A 15,448-nucleotide genomic window follows, 5' to 3' on the forward strand; every position below is an offset into this window, starting at 1 on the left:
TTTATCCCTATATAACCATTTTTCTCCCTTATTACACTCTTAAAAGTTCTCATATCTTTCCTATTTTCCCTTAATGAACCTCAAACTTTAGCCACTTTTCCATATCAACTCCACCCTTGGACAAGTCAAGGGTTCACAAACCTATTGACATGTCAAATAATAATCTGACCATCGCCAACACTTTTGTGCTGCAATGGCATTTCTTTCCTTCTTACTTTTTCCATTTATTTCTACGGCATTCCTTTCTCTTTTACTTTTCCCATTTGCCTTTGGGTCTTGGAAAATATTTTTCGTGAATGTTTTTCCCCACTCATTTTCCCCTCAGACAACGACAACGAGTCGAGTCCCAAAGAACAGTAGAAAACTTTGGCCCTTAACTATTGGCATTGGGGCGTGTCGCGTTCCCCGTCGTTTTTGGTTTTAAGTGAATCTTTAAAATATGCAAAGCGACACATGAAAAAAAGGAGCATATGTCCTGCCGACGGGGCCTCCCCCCTGGCTTTCCACCCACATACCAAAAACTGTTTGCATACTTAAAGAAAAAGCAAACGAGAAAAATACAGCTGACAGGCAAAATGTGTGTATGGAAATCAAGGAGTAAAAGAACACGAGGAAAAATGTGATGCAAAATTCCTGATTCTAAACGAAAAACTAAAGCGAAGAAGCTACAACGTATCAGATTTTTAAAAAATTCGTAAAGGAATACACTATTATTGAACTTTTCAGCATGTATTAAAATCACACTATATGAATGAAAGCAATTTATATTCAATATTAAAACGATGACAGACCATATCCGATGATAAGATATAGCATTTCAAAAGTTGAGCGTCATTATTTAAGGCAAAAGCTAAACCAAAATAAGATGCAATGAAAGTGTCTGGTGCTGAAAAAACATAAATGTGATGGAGTAACTTAATGGTCACCTTGGATATGTCCGTTCTTTCAAGTAGCTTTTGGTTTGGGTGACCAAGTTCACGGGGGAAAGAAGAGAAAATATAGATAGATAGAGATTCATGCAGGGGAAGAATTTGTATAAAAGAGATTCAGCTACTTGAGAGCTCTAAGAACCTACCTTATGCTGTTGCTGCGGTTCATGCGGGGACTTTGCACGTAGGGAGACTCATTGCCCGATGGCGGCATCTGTGCTCCCGATGGTCCCGACCGGTTGTGAATCATTTTGTGGCCATGTCTGGTCATTGCCGGCGATCCAATCTGCAGCTGCTCCACGGATTCGCTATCAGACAGTCGACTTCCGGCCGTGTTGCTGTGCTTTAGCCACATGGCATACGAACTGTATTCCGGCTTGACCTCGGCATAGGTTTGGGTATCCGAGAGGGAGCCATCATGCCGGGTGCCACCTCGATTGGATATCCTAGAGGAAGATTTCACAAGTATTAACAATATATTTAGTTTGTTAAATATATAAGTGAAGCTAACCTGTGCTGAAATATGTGCAAATCGCTGCCTGGTTTGGGCAAACTATGTGATCCTGTGGCCAGGCGCTCCCTGATGGATTGACTCAGTTGGGTGGCCGTTGGTCCTGTCAGTGAAAAGCTGCGGTGCTGAGTATTTGGCGGCAGTTCTGCAAAGGTAACACATTTGTATATAGTTTCTGAAATCCTTAAATATTTAAAAAGCAAAACTCACTGTTCGTTTCATTGGGCAGAGTTTGAGTTCCGCCGGCAACCTTTCGACCGCTTGCGGTTCTTGGCACCGCCGAAACGTGAGCAGTCCGGCCGCAAGGTATTCCGTTTATTCCCGCTCCAGCTGCTCCGGCTGCCATCAACATGGCTATGTTCTGCTGCTCAGCGGTCGAGGCAATGCTACCATTGGCGCGTTTCACATAACCAAAGCTCGGCGGCACGCCCTTTGTCCGGGAGGAGGATGAGGGCGAACCTTGCTTGGAGGAGCTGCCACTGCCACCACCCATGCTGCGGCGGGATGGTGAGGACTTCTCCGACTTGTCCGCCTTGTGGCCATTGAGCGGCTCCGGCATTTTGCTCCAGTTATCGCGTCCATTTCGAGATCCGGGACGATGCTGGGGACTCCCATCCATTTTACCGCAGCCGCCTCCTCCGTTGTTATTATTATTGTTGTTGTGGGCGTGGCTATGGGTGGTGGTGGAGCCGCCGCTGGAGCTGGCCTGACTGGCCACCGAGCTGCCGTTTGCGGCGGTTCCAATGCTGTCCAAGGAGCCGCGACTATTGCGAATTCTGAAATTGAAAAAAAGAAAGGAAAATTTATCATTAAATGTATGCCAAACCCTTTGTTAATTTACGATTCTCCCTTAATTGCTAGGGATAATTTATGCAAGTCGAAATGGCACACTTTAAAGTTGAAAGCTAAAAGCACAATGATGGAGGGAAGTAACACTGTCAAACAATTGCCAAATTAGCGAGCAAACACAATTGCTATTCAAACGAGCTAAAGCCAAGAAAATTCGACAGACAAAGGCGAACAAAAGACCTGAAACTGGACGCCTGACACCCAATCCCCGAAATACAATTGGCAACTGACTAACGGCCAACGGGCAAAGGCGTCAAGGCGAACCGAAATGGCTAAGACGCGAACGAGGCAAGAAAGGCTACAATTTTCAATTAAAATAACAAAAGAAAGACTTTTGGTTGGAACTAAAATTCTTCCCAGAATAAAACTTAGCTGAAAAGTTGATTTTCCCTATGCTCCTTCTTATAGTCTCAAAAGTCAGACAGATATCAAAACTAATTGGGAACTTAAACTTTTGAGCTCTTCAATAATCCTTTGAGAATAAATATGATAAGGTTTATATTATTTTATTTCTAGTTAAAGTAAAACATACTTAATTTCAGGCCTTTTTCCAAGATTGTTCCTGAATTGTATGCTATGATTTGAGGTGGTATTAAATGAAATAGAATAAGCGAAAAACAGCTGTCTGGGTCGTAAAACCCAACTACACCCTGGCAAGCAATTACCGTTTAGATACGCCCCAGCAGATATGGTAACAAAACAAAAAAAAGAGCACTCTCCCTGTAACCGAGACGTCCATTTGGTGCCGAGGGTTGGCCCTTCGGACCCTCGAAGAACGCGTGACTGTGTTTCTGTGTATCTGTGGGTCGGTGGATGTGTGTGGCAAGTGCCAGTGAAAGTGGCATCAGAAGTGACACATAAAGCTCATAAATTGTCGCGCACTCAATATGCAAAGGGGGGTACGGGGGACTGAAAGGTAGTTGGGAGGGAAAATCAATAGCGATTGCCCTATCAGTGAACTATGCCACCCCCCAATGCCCGGTAGCTGGGCGAAATCAATAGACTACCTCACCACAGGGAAACAAGTGCCGACAAGCTTAAATTAATTTTATTTAATGGAAGAATGTCCTACGACCTGAAATAATAAAGTAATTGTAACCCCATAGCCACTGGGCCATTGTGTTTTATGTTATTTGCAAGGCATTTAAAGGGTATTTTAGTTTGTCTATCAAGCTATCTGTACAACTTTAATTGGGAAGCAAACTTCTTATTTATTTTCAACATTAAGCTGTCAGATATATTCCACAGTTTTTACTACCAAATCCAATTTAAGTGGACGCGTTTTTCACTGGCTTGTACAAATGACGCAAAGCCACAGGATGGAAATACGTCAGGACACAGAAAAACAGACGTCAGAAAAAGAAAAGGAGCGGAAATAAAAAATATATATTAATAACTTGTTGAAAAAGTGATGTAAAGTTCAGTGAGACCTATAAAAAGGGGTTATAAATCTGTCGTTAACAGATAGTAACTGATGATGAGTGTCATTTCAAGTTGCTAACGTCGAGAAATATACATATGTATATTCCAAATATTATACTAAAAAGATAATTAGTTAAAAGAGAATACCGTTTGATCTATCAGAATTAAAATTTAATTATATTATCATATAAATTACACTTCTTTTTATTATAAATTCCACCTAAACCATGAACCTTTTCAGTTCGATTGGTAAACTTGCATGCCTCGTGTATCCTTTTTCCAATAATTCTAATGCAACGCTTCGTCCTGCCGCTATTTGCCCTTGTATCGATGTAAGTGGGTGGACCCCAGAGGCAAGTACTTTGGCTTTTAAGTCCCGAACATGGACACAAAAACAGAATATATGTGTGCGAGCTTCAAAAAATAAATGATACCACCAGTTCCAGCACCAGCTCCATCTCCATATGGCGCACTTCCCTCCCTGGAGGGCGGCGGTGTCGAAATGAAATTCCATGCATGCCTGCACCGAACTTGTTCCCTGGCTTTTAGCATTTTTCGGCCATTTTATTCCAATGGAGTTTCCTCTCTGGCTGGCAACTAATTTCGTGCACAAAACGTAATTTGCATGGGGAGCCAGGAGACAGGGAGAAACTGCAGCAAACAATGTTGGTAAAAACAACGTGAAAAGCCATAAACAAGCGGTCGACTCTGCGCTTTAGTGGAGGACCATTTAAATCGGGCGCCTGTGTTCGTGTAATTTTTAATTTAGTCCTGCTAATTTATTCCCTGACCAGAAGCACGTGTTCAATTTAAATGAGAAGGACTCCCGACATAGGCGCCCCACCGACTTTTTAGGGGTTGGTCCAAAAGGTGGCAACACATTCAGGTAATTGCCGCAGCTAATTGACAGTCGACGCGCTTAAATTCGCTGAAAGGAACTGGGCTAAGGGCCAGCTTTTCTTTTTTTTTTTTTTGTGTAGATAATTAGGCGTGGAATTCGGGTCCTTGACAAAAATTTGTGACCCTAATTCACGAAGCCATTAGTGTGTGTTCGCGTATACGAGAAGTGACTAATGATAATGAGTTTAGCTGGGAAAGGAATTTAGAATAGGATGAATTCTAAGGTGAGTTTCTAAGAAGAAAGTGTAATTAATACTAGTATATTGATATTATATTGTCAAAATTCATTAGAATCAATTGGAATAATGTTATATTATATTCATATTGTATTTATGATATTAAGTACTTCCTCGATTAATGAGTGAAGCTTAGAAAGTCTAGAACAAAAGCTAAGATCTAAGGTGAGTTGCCTCTTTCTAAGAAGGAGCTGTATTTCATATAAGTATATTTCGATTAATGTTTTGTAATATTCATATTATATTTATTATATTAAGTACTTCGTCGATTAAGTAAGTACTTCTTTGATGAGTGTATTTTGCAAATGAAGTTGGAATAATAGGAGACTCTAAAGCTACCTTTTACTACTCAGAAAGTAGAGAATTTATTGTTTATATATTCTGAATAGTAAATACTAAATACCTATCTCAAATATTAAGTATTTCCTTTTATTTTTCTAAGATTTATAGCTAGTAAATCCAATTAAATAGTCAACTTGTTTTCTCCTACTCTTGCTTTCCGTTTCCTTTGGCGCTTTTGTAAGCCTTCTCATTTATTAAAACCGTCGACAAGCAACAAGCAAACGCGGCAAAGCATTCAGGTCTTATCAGCCCAGGAAATAGCTAACGTTGATAAGGCCCACCTCCAGAGGGAGGCCTCCCTTCCTCCCCCTTGTGCCTCTTGTGCCCCGCAAACAATGGCATTCTCTGAATGGAATTCTGACAGCTCTATGGGCGTTACAAGCGCATTAATAAAAGTGTCGAACATGTGCGGGGTGGTTCGTTCGGCTGTTGGGCCTTGGGGCCTGAACCGAGATGAGTTGGCACGCAACCTCCAACTGAGCTTCTCTCTGAGTTCCTTTGAGCTTCTGTTTCTGTTTCTGTTACGCGTTAGCCTTGCAAACGGAAGCAAACAAGCAAAAAGGCGCCTAAAAGCAGGCAAAACTTGAAACAAGGCAACCATGCGGACTGTGTCAAGGACATAATGAATTCTATATAGAAGTAGTAGTAGGTGGAAGTGGTAACTCTGCTTCAGAGAATGGATCTAATCCTAGAATCCTTCTTCTCTAAAATTATATATTTATCGAAATGTAAAAGAATAAAGACAGAAATGCACATACTTCATAGAATATGTCAAGTTTGCAAAAACTCCAAATTTTAAATATTAAAAGTAAGTAAAGTAAAGTAAAGAACTCATTCTCCTTTTTATAAAAATGTGCATTATTCTGCTAGCTTCGGTTTATTTTTAATAAAAACCCATTGTACCCTTAAAATCCTTGCTAATGGGTAGCGAAAAGGACTGCACACTCGTATGAAAAGGCCAACATCAATTATGCAACCGACAGAAGCATTCCCCAAAGCAATTGTTTGCCTTTTACGATGCTCGGCCAACTGAGTTATGGCAGCAACAAAAGTGGCTCCAGTTGGTAAGACAAACTTACAAAGAAAAGAAGAGAAAATTAATAAATAAATAACAAAAATAAAACCTCCTCAGTAACTTTTCCAACATGAAAATTCCTAGGCGGCAACTTTAAAGCTTGAGAGATTTCACGAAAATATGCTAAAGTTCAAGGCACATTAAATCGAGCACAAAACTTTGTTAATATGCTAAGAAAACCCCTTGGACGGGCTTCCAAAGAAGGACAGCTGGGTTTCTAATTGCACGTTTTAATTAAAAAGATACAAGTTACCAGCCAGCAGAGAATAAAGCCAAAGGAACGAGGAAAGCTCGTATAATAAAATAAATACGAAATTAGAGAAGCTGTACTCATGGCTCATGTTCCGCTTGACTTTAGCTTCCAACAATACAGATTTAGTTGGAGTTAAAGCTTTAAGGGGGAAGAAAACTATATAAAATCTAATAGTAACCAAATAAGAACCACCTTACCCAGAGAACTACTTAATTTCCTCATTAATAAACTCATTTGTCAGGTTTGCTTAGTTTGTGGTTCCGCTCACACATTTGACACGCCCCTTTTGGACAGCCCACTTCCCCCAAAACGTAATCCCGTGCTGCTAATCACATTTTCCCCATCGATTTTCCTTAAAGACACACCTCTCCTTAGCCACAGAATTGTCTGGGAGCAGAGAGGATGGGGTCATAAGTGGGATATATGCGCGATAAGCAGGGGTTCCTTGGGTCGTCCTCGTTATGGTATGGCAAAGTATATTGCAATTTTCCCTATGGCCTTAAATCATGCAAAGTGTGTTTACGTTGCGGTATTGTGTTGGTTCGCCATTTGACAGTTTCCACTGCGGCAAAGTTGTGGCGTTTTTAGGCCAACTCGTTTAACCCATTTTATGGGCCACTCGAGCCATCCTGCCGTCCTGCCTTGTCCCGATTCCTGAGTTTCCCAACTACAATAGTGTGAATCGTTCCCTTTTGCTGTCCGAAATGGACGTTTAATATATGCCAGCCTGGCATTCGAGGCGTTTTTATTAGCCTCCGACTGTCTTACATAAATTGTACATTAAATTAAGTGCCGTTTCACCTAGCACGGGGGTTGGAAAGTCCGACAGACGAAGGGAAGACAAACTTGGCCCCCAAATGTTGTAACCCGAAGTTCATTGCACTTTAATGAAGCAAAAGACACAAAAAAAGGGAGAGTTTACATCCTTATTGTTTACTTCATTATTTCAAGCAATTTCTAGTCTTTTTGCTTTGGAATTACCAAGCTTAGATTAAATTTATTTGCGAGTCCCTTGAAGTGCAGCTGATTTGGGCACCCGATTACATGGCGCCCCAGCTAGCTTAACCCTCTTAAACCGCTTAACCCTCTGCGGTCGCTGGGAGCTCTTCGGGAGCAGCTAGGCGTGCGTCCAAAGCCGCTTAGCTCATTGTAAATTCCAGCTTAATCCGAGCAAAGAAACAATTTTACTAAGCCACACGTCGAGGGACACCAAGTTGTTGCAGTTGCTTTTCCTTTTTGAGATTTATGGCCACCGGGCCAACGTCTGACATTTGAAGTAATTGTTGAAATTGATAGACACCTGCTGGCGGCGATGGGGTAGATTGATTGGAACGATATGTGGGAAAATGCGAGAGATAGGTCCAACTCTCGGCCCCGGTTGGGAGCTCTTTTTAGAACCCCTGTTTAAATACAACTTCCCCAAACAGAAGGCAAAAGGACAAGCACACACACGGCTGGATGACAGGGTAAACAAAGGCGGCGCAGGAACATAAACAGGAATAGGAGTCAAAGCCGGACCAAGGGTTTAATGCCCCGGGACAGTCATTGACACGGCTCAGCCATTTGCTGCCAAAGGTCGCTTGTTAATTAAACAAAATTTACCTTTATCTGTCAACGAAAGATACAACTCGAAAACTTTTCACTTCATCAGCATTCTTCTCGTTTGCAACACATTCCACATTTGACTTCATTTTAAATTTAGAATATTTTATTAACCATATATTCCCTTTGCTGCTTAAATTCACTTGAACATTCCGACTTAAATTCACTTCAATTCCCTTCTTTTAAATATTTATTTAAAGCTTTTGAAACGAACGCGCTGGGTTTTCCGCTTCGGCCAACAGCATTTTTGTGTGGCAACCGCTCCGCCCGAGTGTACGATTGCGTTTGGGGTTGCTCTTCAGCTCGGCCGTGGAAAAGCCATCGGAAAATTCGAAAAACCACGAAGAGAGAGCATTCGGATAAATAAGAGAGAGGCGGACTAAGAGCGGAGGCTTCCTGCCTGTCGGCGTTTGCGTTGAAAGTAAAAGGCTGTGCGACATGCAACGCCAGTCGAGGCACAAGACACCTGCCTGCCCACCTGATTGCTACCCAGGTAAAAATACACTCGAACTTCAGAGTTTGGCCCAAAGCGTCTTTTGTTTTTGTTTCTCCTCTTAGAGACCAGACCACGCACTTGCCTAGTTGAATGAACAGAGCTGGGGGCCTAAAGCATTTTGCAGGCAAGACACCCAAAAAGAGGCAGTCGAAGTGGTTGGAAAACTTTACCAAATGAAACTTGGGGTAAAGTTTTTTTTACACCATTCGGGAGCTGTCAATACGCAATTGAAATTTATGAAGGAAACCAAACAGACATAAAGAAGTAATCACAATGTTGGGATCACGCAAGGATTCGCACTGAAATGTTGCTTTTATATAGTATAGATACAAGTAAGTGCTCTTTGTGCGGCAGTTTTTCGGGATTATGGTCCCTCAGTACGTGCTTATATATATTCCATCTTACTATCCCTCATTCTCGTTGCTCTCAGCTCCAGGACCCCGGAGTCCTGCCGTTTGATATGAATCATGCTCGCCGCCAGCCAGAGTGAGGTAATTCTGAGACGCCTTCTAGCAAGCGGCCAAGTGGGTTGGCTCTGACTCGCTCTTAGCCAACCGACAGTCTGTCTGCCAAAAGCAACAAATGTCTTTTGGCCAGAGAGAGAGAGAGAGAGAGAGCAACACGTTACACAGAGAGGCTAAGAGAGTCAAGTTCGAAAATAGTTTCGCAACAGCTCTTAGTGGCGAATTTCAAAAAACTGAAACTTGTTTTGGATTATTTGGGCGTTTGTCAGCCTGTCTTAAACTCCAAAAATAATTGAGCCAAGGGCGGGCTGGTTCTTACGATGTATTAAAAGTAAAAACCAAAGCCGAAGTTATTATACTTTAGTATAATGTGTTATTATAATTGCGTGTAACTAAGATGTTTATTCTGCAATTTCATTTTGTCATGATGGAAATAAACCAGTTTAATGATTTTCAGTACTCCAAGGATTTATAAAATCAAAGGTTTTTTCTTGTAATGCTTTAACTTTTTTTTTAAATAAACCTCCAACTTTGTTTTTGATCTCTTATTACAAGTAATGGTTTAAAATATATTGTGGAGAATGCTGACTTAAAAAATTTACAAACTAGTTGTCAAATTTATAATACCCTCCTGGAGTGTTACAACTAAAAAAACTACAAGTGATTGCTGAATGAAACTGGAAACTTGATTCAAAGCTGTTGTAAGTGAAAATTTGTTTGCTAGATATTCATTCAACTATGCATTTTTCTGCGAAATCCAAGAAGTCTTGAAACTTATTGTCTTTCCTTAAAGCGGAAACGAAAAAGCAATAATCAATCACTTAATTGATTAATTAAAATAAATGCGAGGCTTAGAAAGGTCACAGCTGTGCGGCCAAATATTAAATCCGTTGATATAATTGGGGAAATTTTTGTTAAGCCGCACAATTATAAAATTGCTGAATTACTAAATAGAGGAAACATTTATAAATGTAAAACAGAATTTTTAAATGAACTTAATTGTCAGATATATCTACATTAGGCTTTTATTTAACTTTTAAGTAATTGAATCAAAAATGTCAGAAATTAATTTAAAGAAGTACAAAATAAAATTATTTATTGTGACTTTGTCACATAAAAACAGATATTTTATTGAAAAATTAATTAATATCGTTTAAAAAAAGAAAAAATAAATATCCACTTTAAATAACATTTCATAGTATCTGCTTATTAGAAGCAATTAAACAAAATTCCACAGCATGAGCGTTAATAATAAGTTGCAAAAACAGCCAGCAGTTATGGCCAAGTTATTAGAAAGTGATTAACTCAAAAGCCAAGTTTCAGCCGAGAACGTATCACTTTGTGAGCATTTATTTTGTGGCATGTGGAAAGGTCAGTTATGGCTTAAAGGCTTACGAATGCCTCGGCTACACGCTTTGAGTTGCTTTTAATTGTTTAGCACACGCTGTGTGGGTGTGAGGGGTGGAATGGGAAAATAGTTGGCTTTGAAGCATTCGGTGAGCGGTGGGAGTGGCATGACTTTGATTTGCATTCGGAAAACTGCAACTGGTTAGCATTTGCTAAGCTCTGACAACTGTTGCAATTTGCTTCTGTGCGTTTTGTAGTAAATAAATGCTTATTGTAGACAAACAATTAGAGGAGTTGAATGAATTTTTCTGATCTAAAAAAATGTATTAAAAAAAAATTCTAATTTAAAGCATTGTAAGCGCCATCTGTGAGCTCCAAATCATAACAACATAAATATTAGATCATCGTAAGGCGCCATCTATGGGCTCACAAATCTTAGGTACTAAAACATTGGCTCATGGTCTAAAAATTTTTAGGCAAGTTAAGCGCCATCTATGGACTCAAAATTATATGGACTAAAAACGTTATAAAACCTACATGACAACTTCAAATATTTCCTACAGAGGGCGCCCTCATGTAAAGTGTAAAAAAATAAAACTTGAAATGCTTGCAAAAATATGTTTAAAATAAAATTCTAAAATTATTTCATAAATTGTCTTGGCTTGGAAATCCTCGTCTTATCGATAGGAGATAATAAAATTGAATTTTTATTCCTTATTTTTTACTTTAATGTTCGTATCTAAAGTGATAAGAAACTGTCTCGGTAAAACGCATTTTCTCTTTGAATTGAAACACATTTTCTTTTATATTTCCAATATAAATAAATCATGTTGCTAATGCGTCTCACATAAGCATTAATCTGAATGACGCCCAAACAAATTGAATATACCCAAAAATGTTTGGTTCATTTAACCCAACTCGGTTTTAGTCGAAAAAAAAAAAAATGGAAAACTGTGGTTGAAAAAATTGGGCACAAATAAAGCGTATCAAAACAGGGCAGCCGGGCAGCCACTCGAGTGGACAAGGCACACAAAAAAAAGCAACACACACACATATTTTGCCAAATTTGGAAAGTGGTTAACCGAACTAGGAGCGACAGACAGGTGGACAAGGCTACCCACCAACACTTTTAGTCCTGCGACCTCGGGTTCACTGAATTTCGTATTGCACATACTAAAACCATTAGCGGAAAGTGTGAAATATACATATATATTTTTAAAATGTGGTCAGGGAAATTAGAAACAAATTATAGACATTTAAGCGGGCTTTAAAAAGAGGAATTTACAAAAAAGGTTGGGTACTTCGGATTGAAAAACAAACAGCAACGTAAGAGGGTTTAGTTTAACCTGATGGATAATGGATTATATATATTCCTGATTAGCATTGTATGAGCTTGGAATTAAAGATTTAGCTTGTTCTTTACTAAACGTTAAAATATAGCTCACAAATCTCCAGAATCTCTGCACAAGAACAGAGCCTCGCACATGCACCATAACTCTAGTTTCCACAAATAGTTTAAGTGCGCAAATAGCTGCAAAGCACGCCCGTGTCATAAATCAATTGCATTGAAAAATGCGTTATTAAATAAAAGGAGGTGCCTGGCCAAAGGATAACGCCATATGTGCGTCCAGTGGGCTCCTACCCGTGGCAAGGATACAAGCTGTCTGCCATGCAGTCTCTCCTGCCTCGCCGCATTCTCGCTAAAATATTTTTGCGCCCTGCTGCATTTTGATTTACTTTTATGGCTAGACTACCGCCGGGGTGTCGTCCTCGACGCAACATAAGACCAACACACTTGTTGGGCTTCGGAAATTATGTCCTGCAGGTGTCTGGGGCCGGCACTGATTAGCCCCTGCTCCAGGGACCCGGGACCTCGAGGATCCTGTGGCACCGCCACTGACACTAATGCGACAGGTTGCCGGCCAGCGATGTGCATTAAAATTCAATTTCAAAATGCTTTTCAAACTGCACTACGTGACCGAGGCTCAAAAGTCGCTCCAGGGTCACACTTTGCCGACGACGGGGATTCCCGGGATGCCTTTGAACTCGTCGCGGGCGCGATGACAGCTGTTCCCCATTTATAACGCCCATGGCATTGCATTAATTTCACAGATCAAGCACGCTAAAGGGAACCGCAAGCTAATGAAAATGTGGAAAGCCTCTGGTCTGCCCAGTGCTATTTCCATTTTCCCCCTCCCCCCATAGCTGTTTATTTTTCCTATTCACAGGCCATAAGCGCTTTTTAATGAATTGCGTTGAGATATGGGCAAAGCTACCATCTGACAAGTTCTTAGAATATTACGAAAATAAGTTTATTAAATTGAGTTTTATGCTGTGACAGCTGTGTGCTCTTCTGACTCTAAATTGAGCAAATAGTTTTGAAAAACATTTTGTTTTTGCTCACAAAGAGGCATTAAAATAGGAGCTACTAGTGTTAGTAATTTATATTTCTTGTCTCAGTTTCCTTTCGTTTCTATTAATGACCTAATAGCTACTTAAATCCCCAAACTCGAATTCCTCTTAAAGGTTATCCTACTCTGTAACAAAACCAATTCCAACCTTTGCCCCAATAAAGGACCTCTCGGGTTAGCTGCCATGGAGATGGGTCCCTGGCCTGTGAATGTATGGGAATCCTGTGAGTATCTGTGAGAGGAATATCGGCCGTTGACAGGTGAGCATTGTCGATTGTCAAGTCGTCTGCTGCTGCTGCTGCTGCTGCCGCAGCACGAGTGGATAGAGCCTAGGATGTGGCAGTTGACATCTAGTGGATTTTATGCAAATTGGCAATTTGAGCTGTGGATCGGCCTTGTCAAGTGGATACTCTTGTTGTGTATCCTGCCGGAAGTTGTTAAGGTAGTCAAGTGGCTGCCAGTGCAATTAACTGCTTCACATCCCAATGAGAGGTCCTCGAGCGATTCGCAAATTATGCGTGGCTCTTTGGGGCGAAAGTCACTTCTTTAAGAATTTTTGGCCAGCTGTGCAAAGTGACACCAAAAGACGGCACGCTACATTTGAGCAACAAACAACTTCTGGGAAGCAAAATCGAGACGTTGACTCATTGGTGTCAGTGGAAAAAGAGTGTTCGAGGAGCTGCACAATTGCCAGACGCAGTGGTGGAAGTGGACTTGAGATGATGACTCATGACTCAAGTTGGTGAAAGAATGAGTGGTGACCAGGCTCGTTATAATGAGAATGGTTGGGGGAAAGGAGATTTAAGATACTTTCTTTGAAAAGTTTGAGATACAAGTATGTTAATATGTCAACAGAGGGATCCATAAGAAGCTAAGATATCAAAGAACTTTGTTTCTTTAAGCAATTTATAATTTTAAATAAGCCTTAAGTCTCCTCTATCCTTTTCTTGTTCTATACCCTTATTATTGCAGCTTTATACTTATCGTTAAGATACTATACAATATAGTAAGATCTTTCACTCACCTTTCTTCGATGGTAGTAGGAAGTTGTGTTCGTGCTCGCATCATGCTGAGGAAGTGTTTGCCATGGGAGATCCCACCAGAGGATGTACTTGGACCGCTGAGTCCACTGCTTCCCTCCGAAAGGTATCCGTTGTCAATGTCATGGAAGCGGCTACCCGATGCAGAGTTGACCACCCGCAGGGCATCGCCATCGCTGCAGTAACCCTGGCCAATATCGGACTCACAAAAGTCCAAATACGATTGGTGCGGATGCTGGCCACCACGTGCTCCTCTCGTGGGCAATGTCACGTGCGAGTTGTAGCCACGGAGCAGAGGTCTCATGGGCAGCACGGAACCTCCAATGGAGGACTGCTGCTGAAGCTGTTGCTGCTGCTGAGGAGGCATCAGCTCCTCCTTGGCCTCGTAGATGGTGCCCACAATCTTCGAGGGAATGGTGTGAAATTTATGCGGCGAAGCGGTGGGAGTATTGGGCGCTGAGTTAACCAAAGGTCGCTGCAGTCCCTGGCGGTGGGGCGGTGAGGCCAGTATATGGGGTCCGGCACTATACTCCAGCTTTCGAGGAGCACTCAGGGAGGACTTGGGAGCCGCAAGGCGACTGCTGCCGTAGATGCCCGAGTTGTGCTGCGGAGTGCTCGGCTCACTCAGGTAGCCACCCATCTGGGGATGGGGATGGGGATGGGTGGCATGATGCGATGATATGTGTGCTGGCGGCAACGGCGGAGGCTGGCTGTTGGCGTAGTAAGGAGGCGGTGCTGGCGCCGCCGCCGCCGCCTTAAGGATATGTGTGCCGGGGGAATCACCCGCCGCTGCCTGGGATACGTTCGAGGATATGTCGCTGGTTTCACGCTTCAGCAGCTGATGGTGCTGCTGTTGCTGTTGCTGTGGCTGCTCCGGGACTGAAGGATTTCCAGCCAGAGAGGGTAATTTGCTGGTGCCCTTGATGGCGGCAATGGGCTTGGGTAACCCGGTGCCGCTGGGACTTTGCAGCAACTGGGGCGTCTTCAAGGAGCTCTTCGAGTCAGACTTTGAGTGTAGCGATGACTTGGAGGAGGTCTTGGGTGTGTTCTTCTCCACTCCGGGCACTCCGACCACCGCATGAGCCAAGGAACTCTTGCCCGTTCTGCCCATTGTGGAGCTACGTGACTCGTTGCCAGACTCCTCCTTGTTCAGACTTCGCGCCGGACTCTTCTCCTTCTTGTCCAGCTTGGCCTTGTTGGTCTGATCCTTCTTCTGCTGCGCAGCCAGGAGCTTGGATTGCTTGCTCTTGGGCAGAGGCTTTTGGGAGGAGGCCACGCTGATGCTGGGCGGTTTCAACTGGGATCCATGGCCATCGTTTAGGCTCAGGCTGGAATCGGAGCGCTCCGAGCGGGCGGAACTAAACCCCGAGGAGGAGGAGGTGCGCTTGGATTGGATCTGCGACTTGCTGGCCACTGCTGCCGCATTAGCCGCATTCTGCTGCTTCTCCTTGTTGAATAGCTTCAGTTTGTCCAGCATGGAGTGCTTCTGGGGAGCAGTCTGCGGGCTGCTTGGCGATGGAATACCGCTCTGGTGGTTGCTCTTAACGCTCGGTGGTCGTAGGCTAAAACGG

At 42.2% G+C, this 15,448-nt stretch overlaps 1 protein-coding gene across 10 annotated transcripts in view; it reads right to left on the bottom strand.

Moving 5' to 3' along the window:
* Nucleotides 1-15,448, bottom strand: part of sick (sickie) — a 142,974-nt gene that overhangs the window by 29,162 nt on the left and 98,364 nt on the right. For 5 of the 10 annotated variants that reach the window (XM_086837345.1, XM_086837343.1, XM_086837344.1 and 2 more), the window contains 5 exons: nt 13,862-15,439; nt 1,651-2,216; nt 1,441-1,585; nt 1,076-1,375; nt 927-953 (listed from right to left, as the gene is read on the bottom strand). In XM_086837345.1, the coding sequence (XP_086693471.1) occupies nt 927-953; nt 1,076-1,375; nt 1,441-1,585; nt 1,651-2,216; nt 13,862-15,439 (2,616 nt within the window). Of the gene's footprint in view, nt 1-926; nt 954-1,075; nt 1,376-1,440; nt 1,586-1,650; nt 2,217-8,119; nt 8,410-13,861; nt 15,440-15,448 lie in introns of those variants that run through there. The other 5 variants (XM_086837347.1, XM_086837346.1, XM_086837351.1 and 2 more) reach the window with 2 other exon arrangements.

This window comes from Drosophila serrata, unplaced genomic scaffold, assembly GCF_035046125.1.
Source record: "Drosophila serrata isolate PLE 108 unplaced genomic scaffold, ASM3504612v1 contig_302, whole genome shotgun sequence".
NCBI classification, from domain to species: Eukaryota; Metazoa; Arthropoda; class Insecta; order Diptera; family Drosophilidae; genus Drosophila; species Drosophila serrata.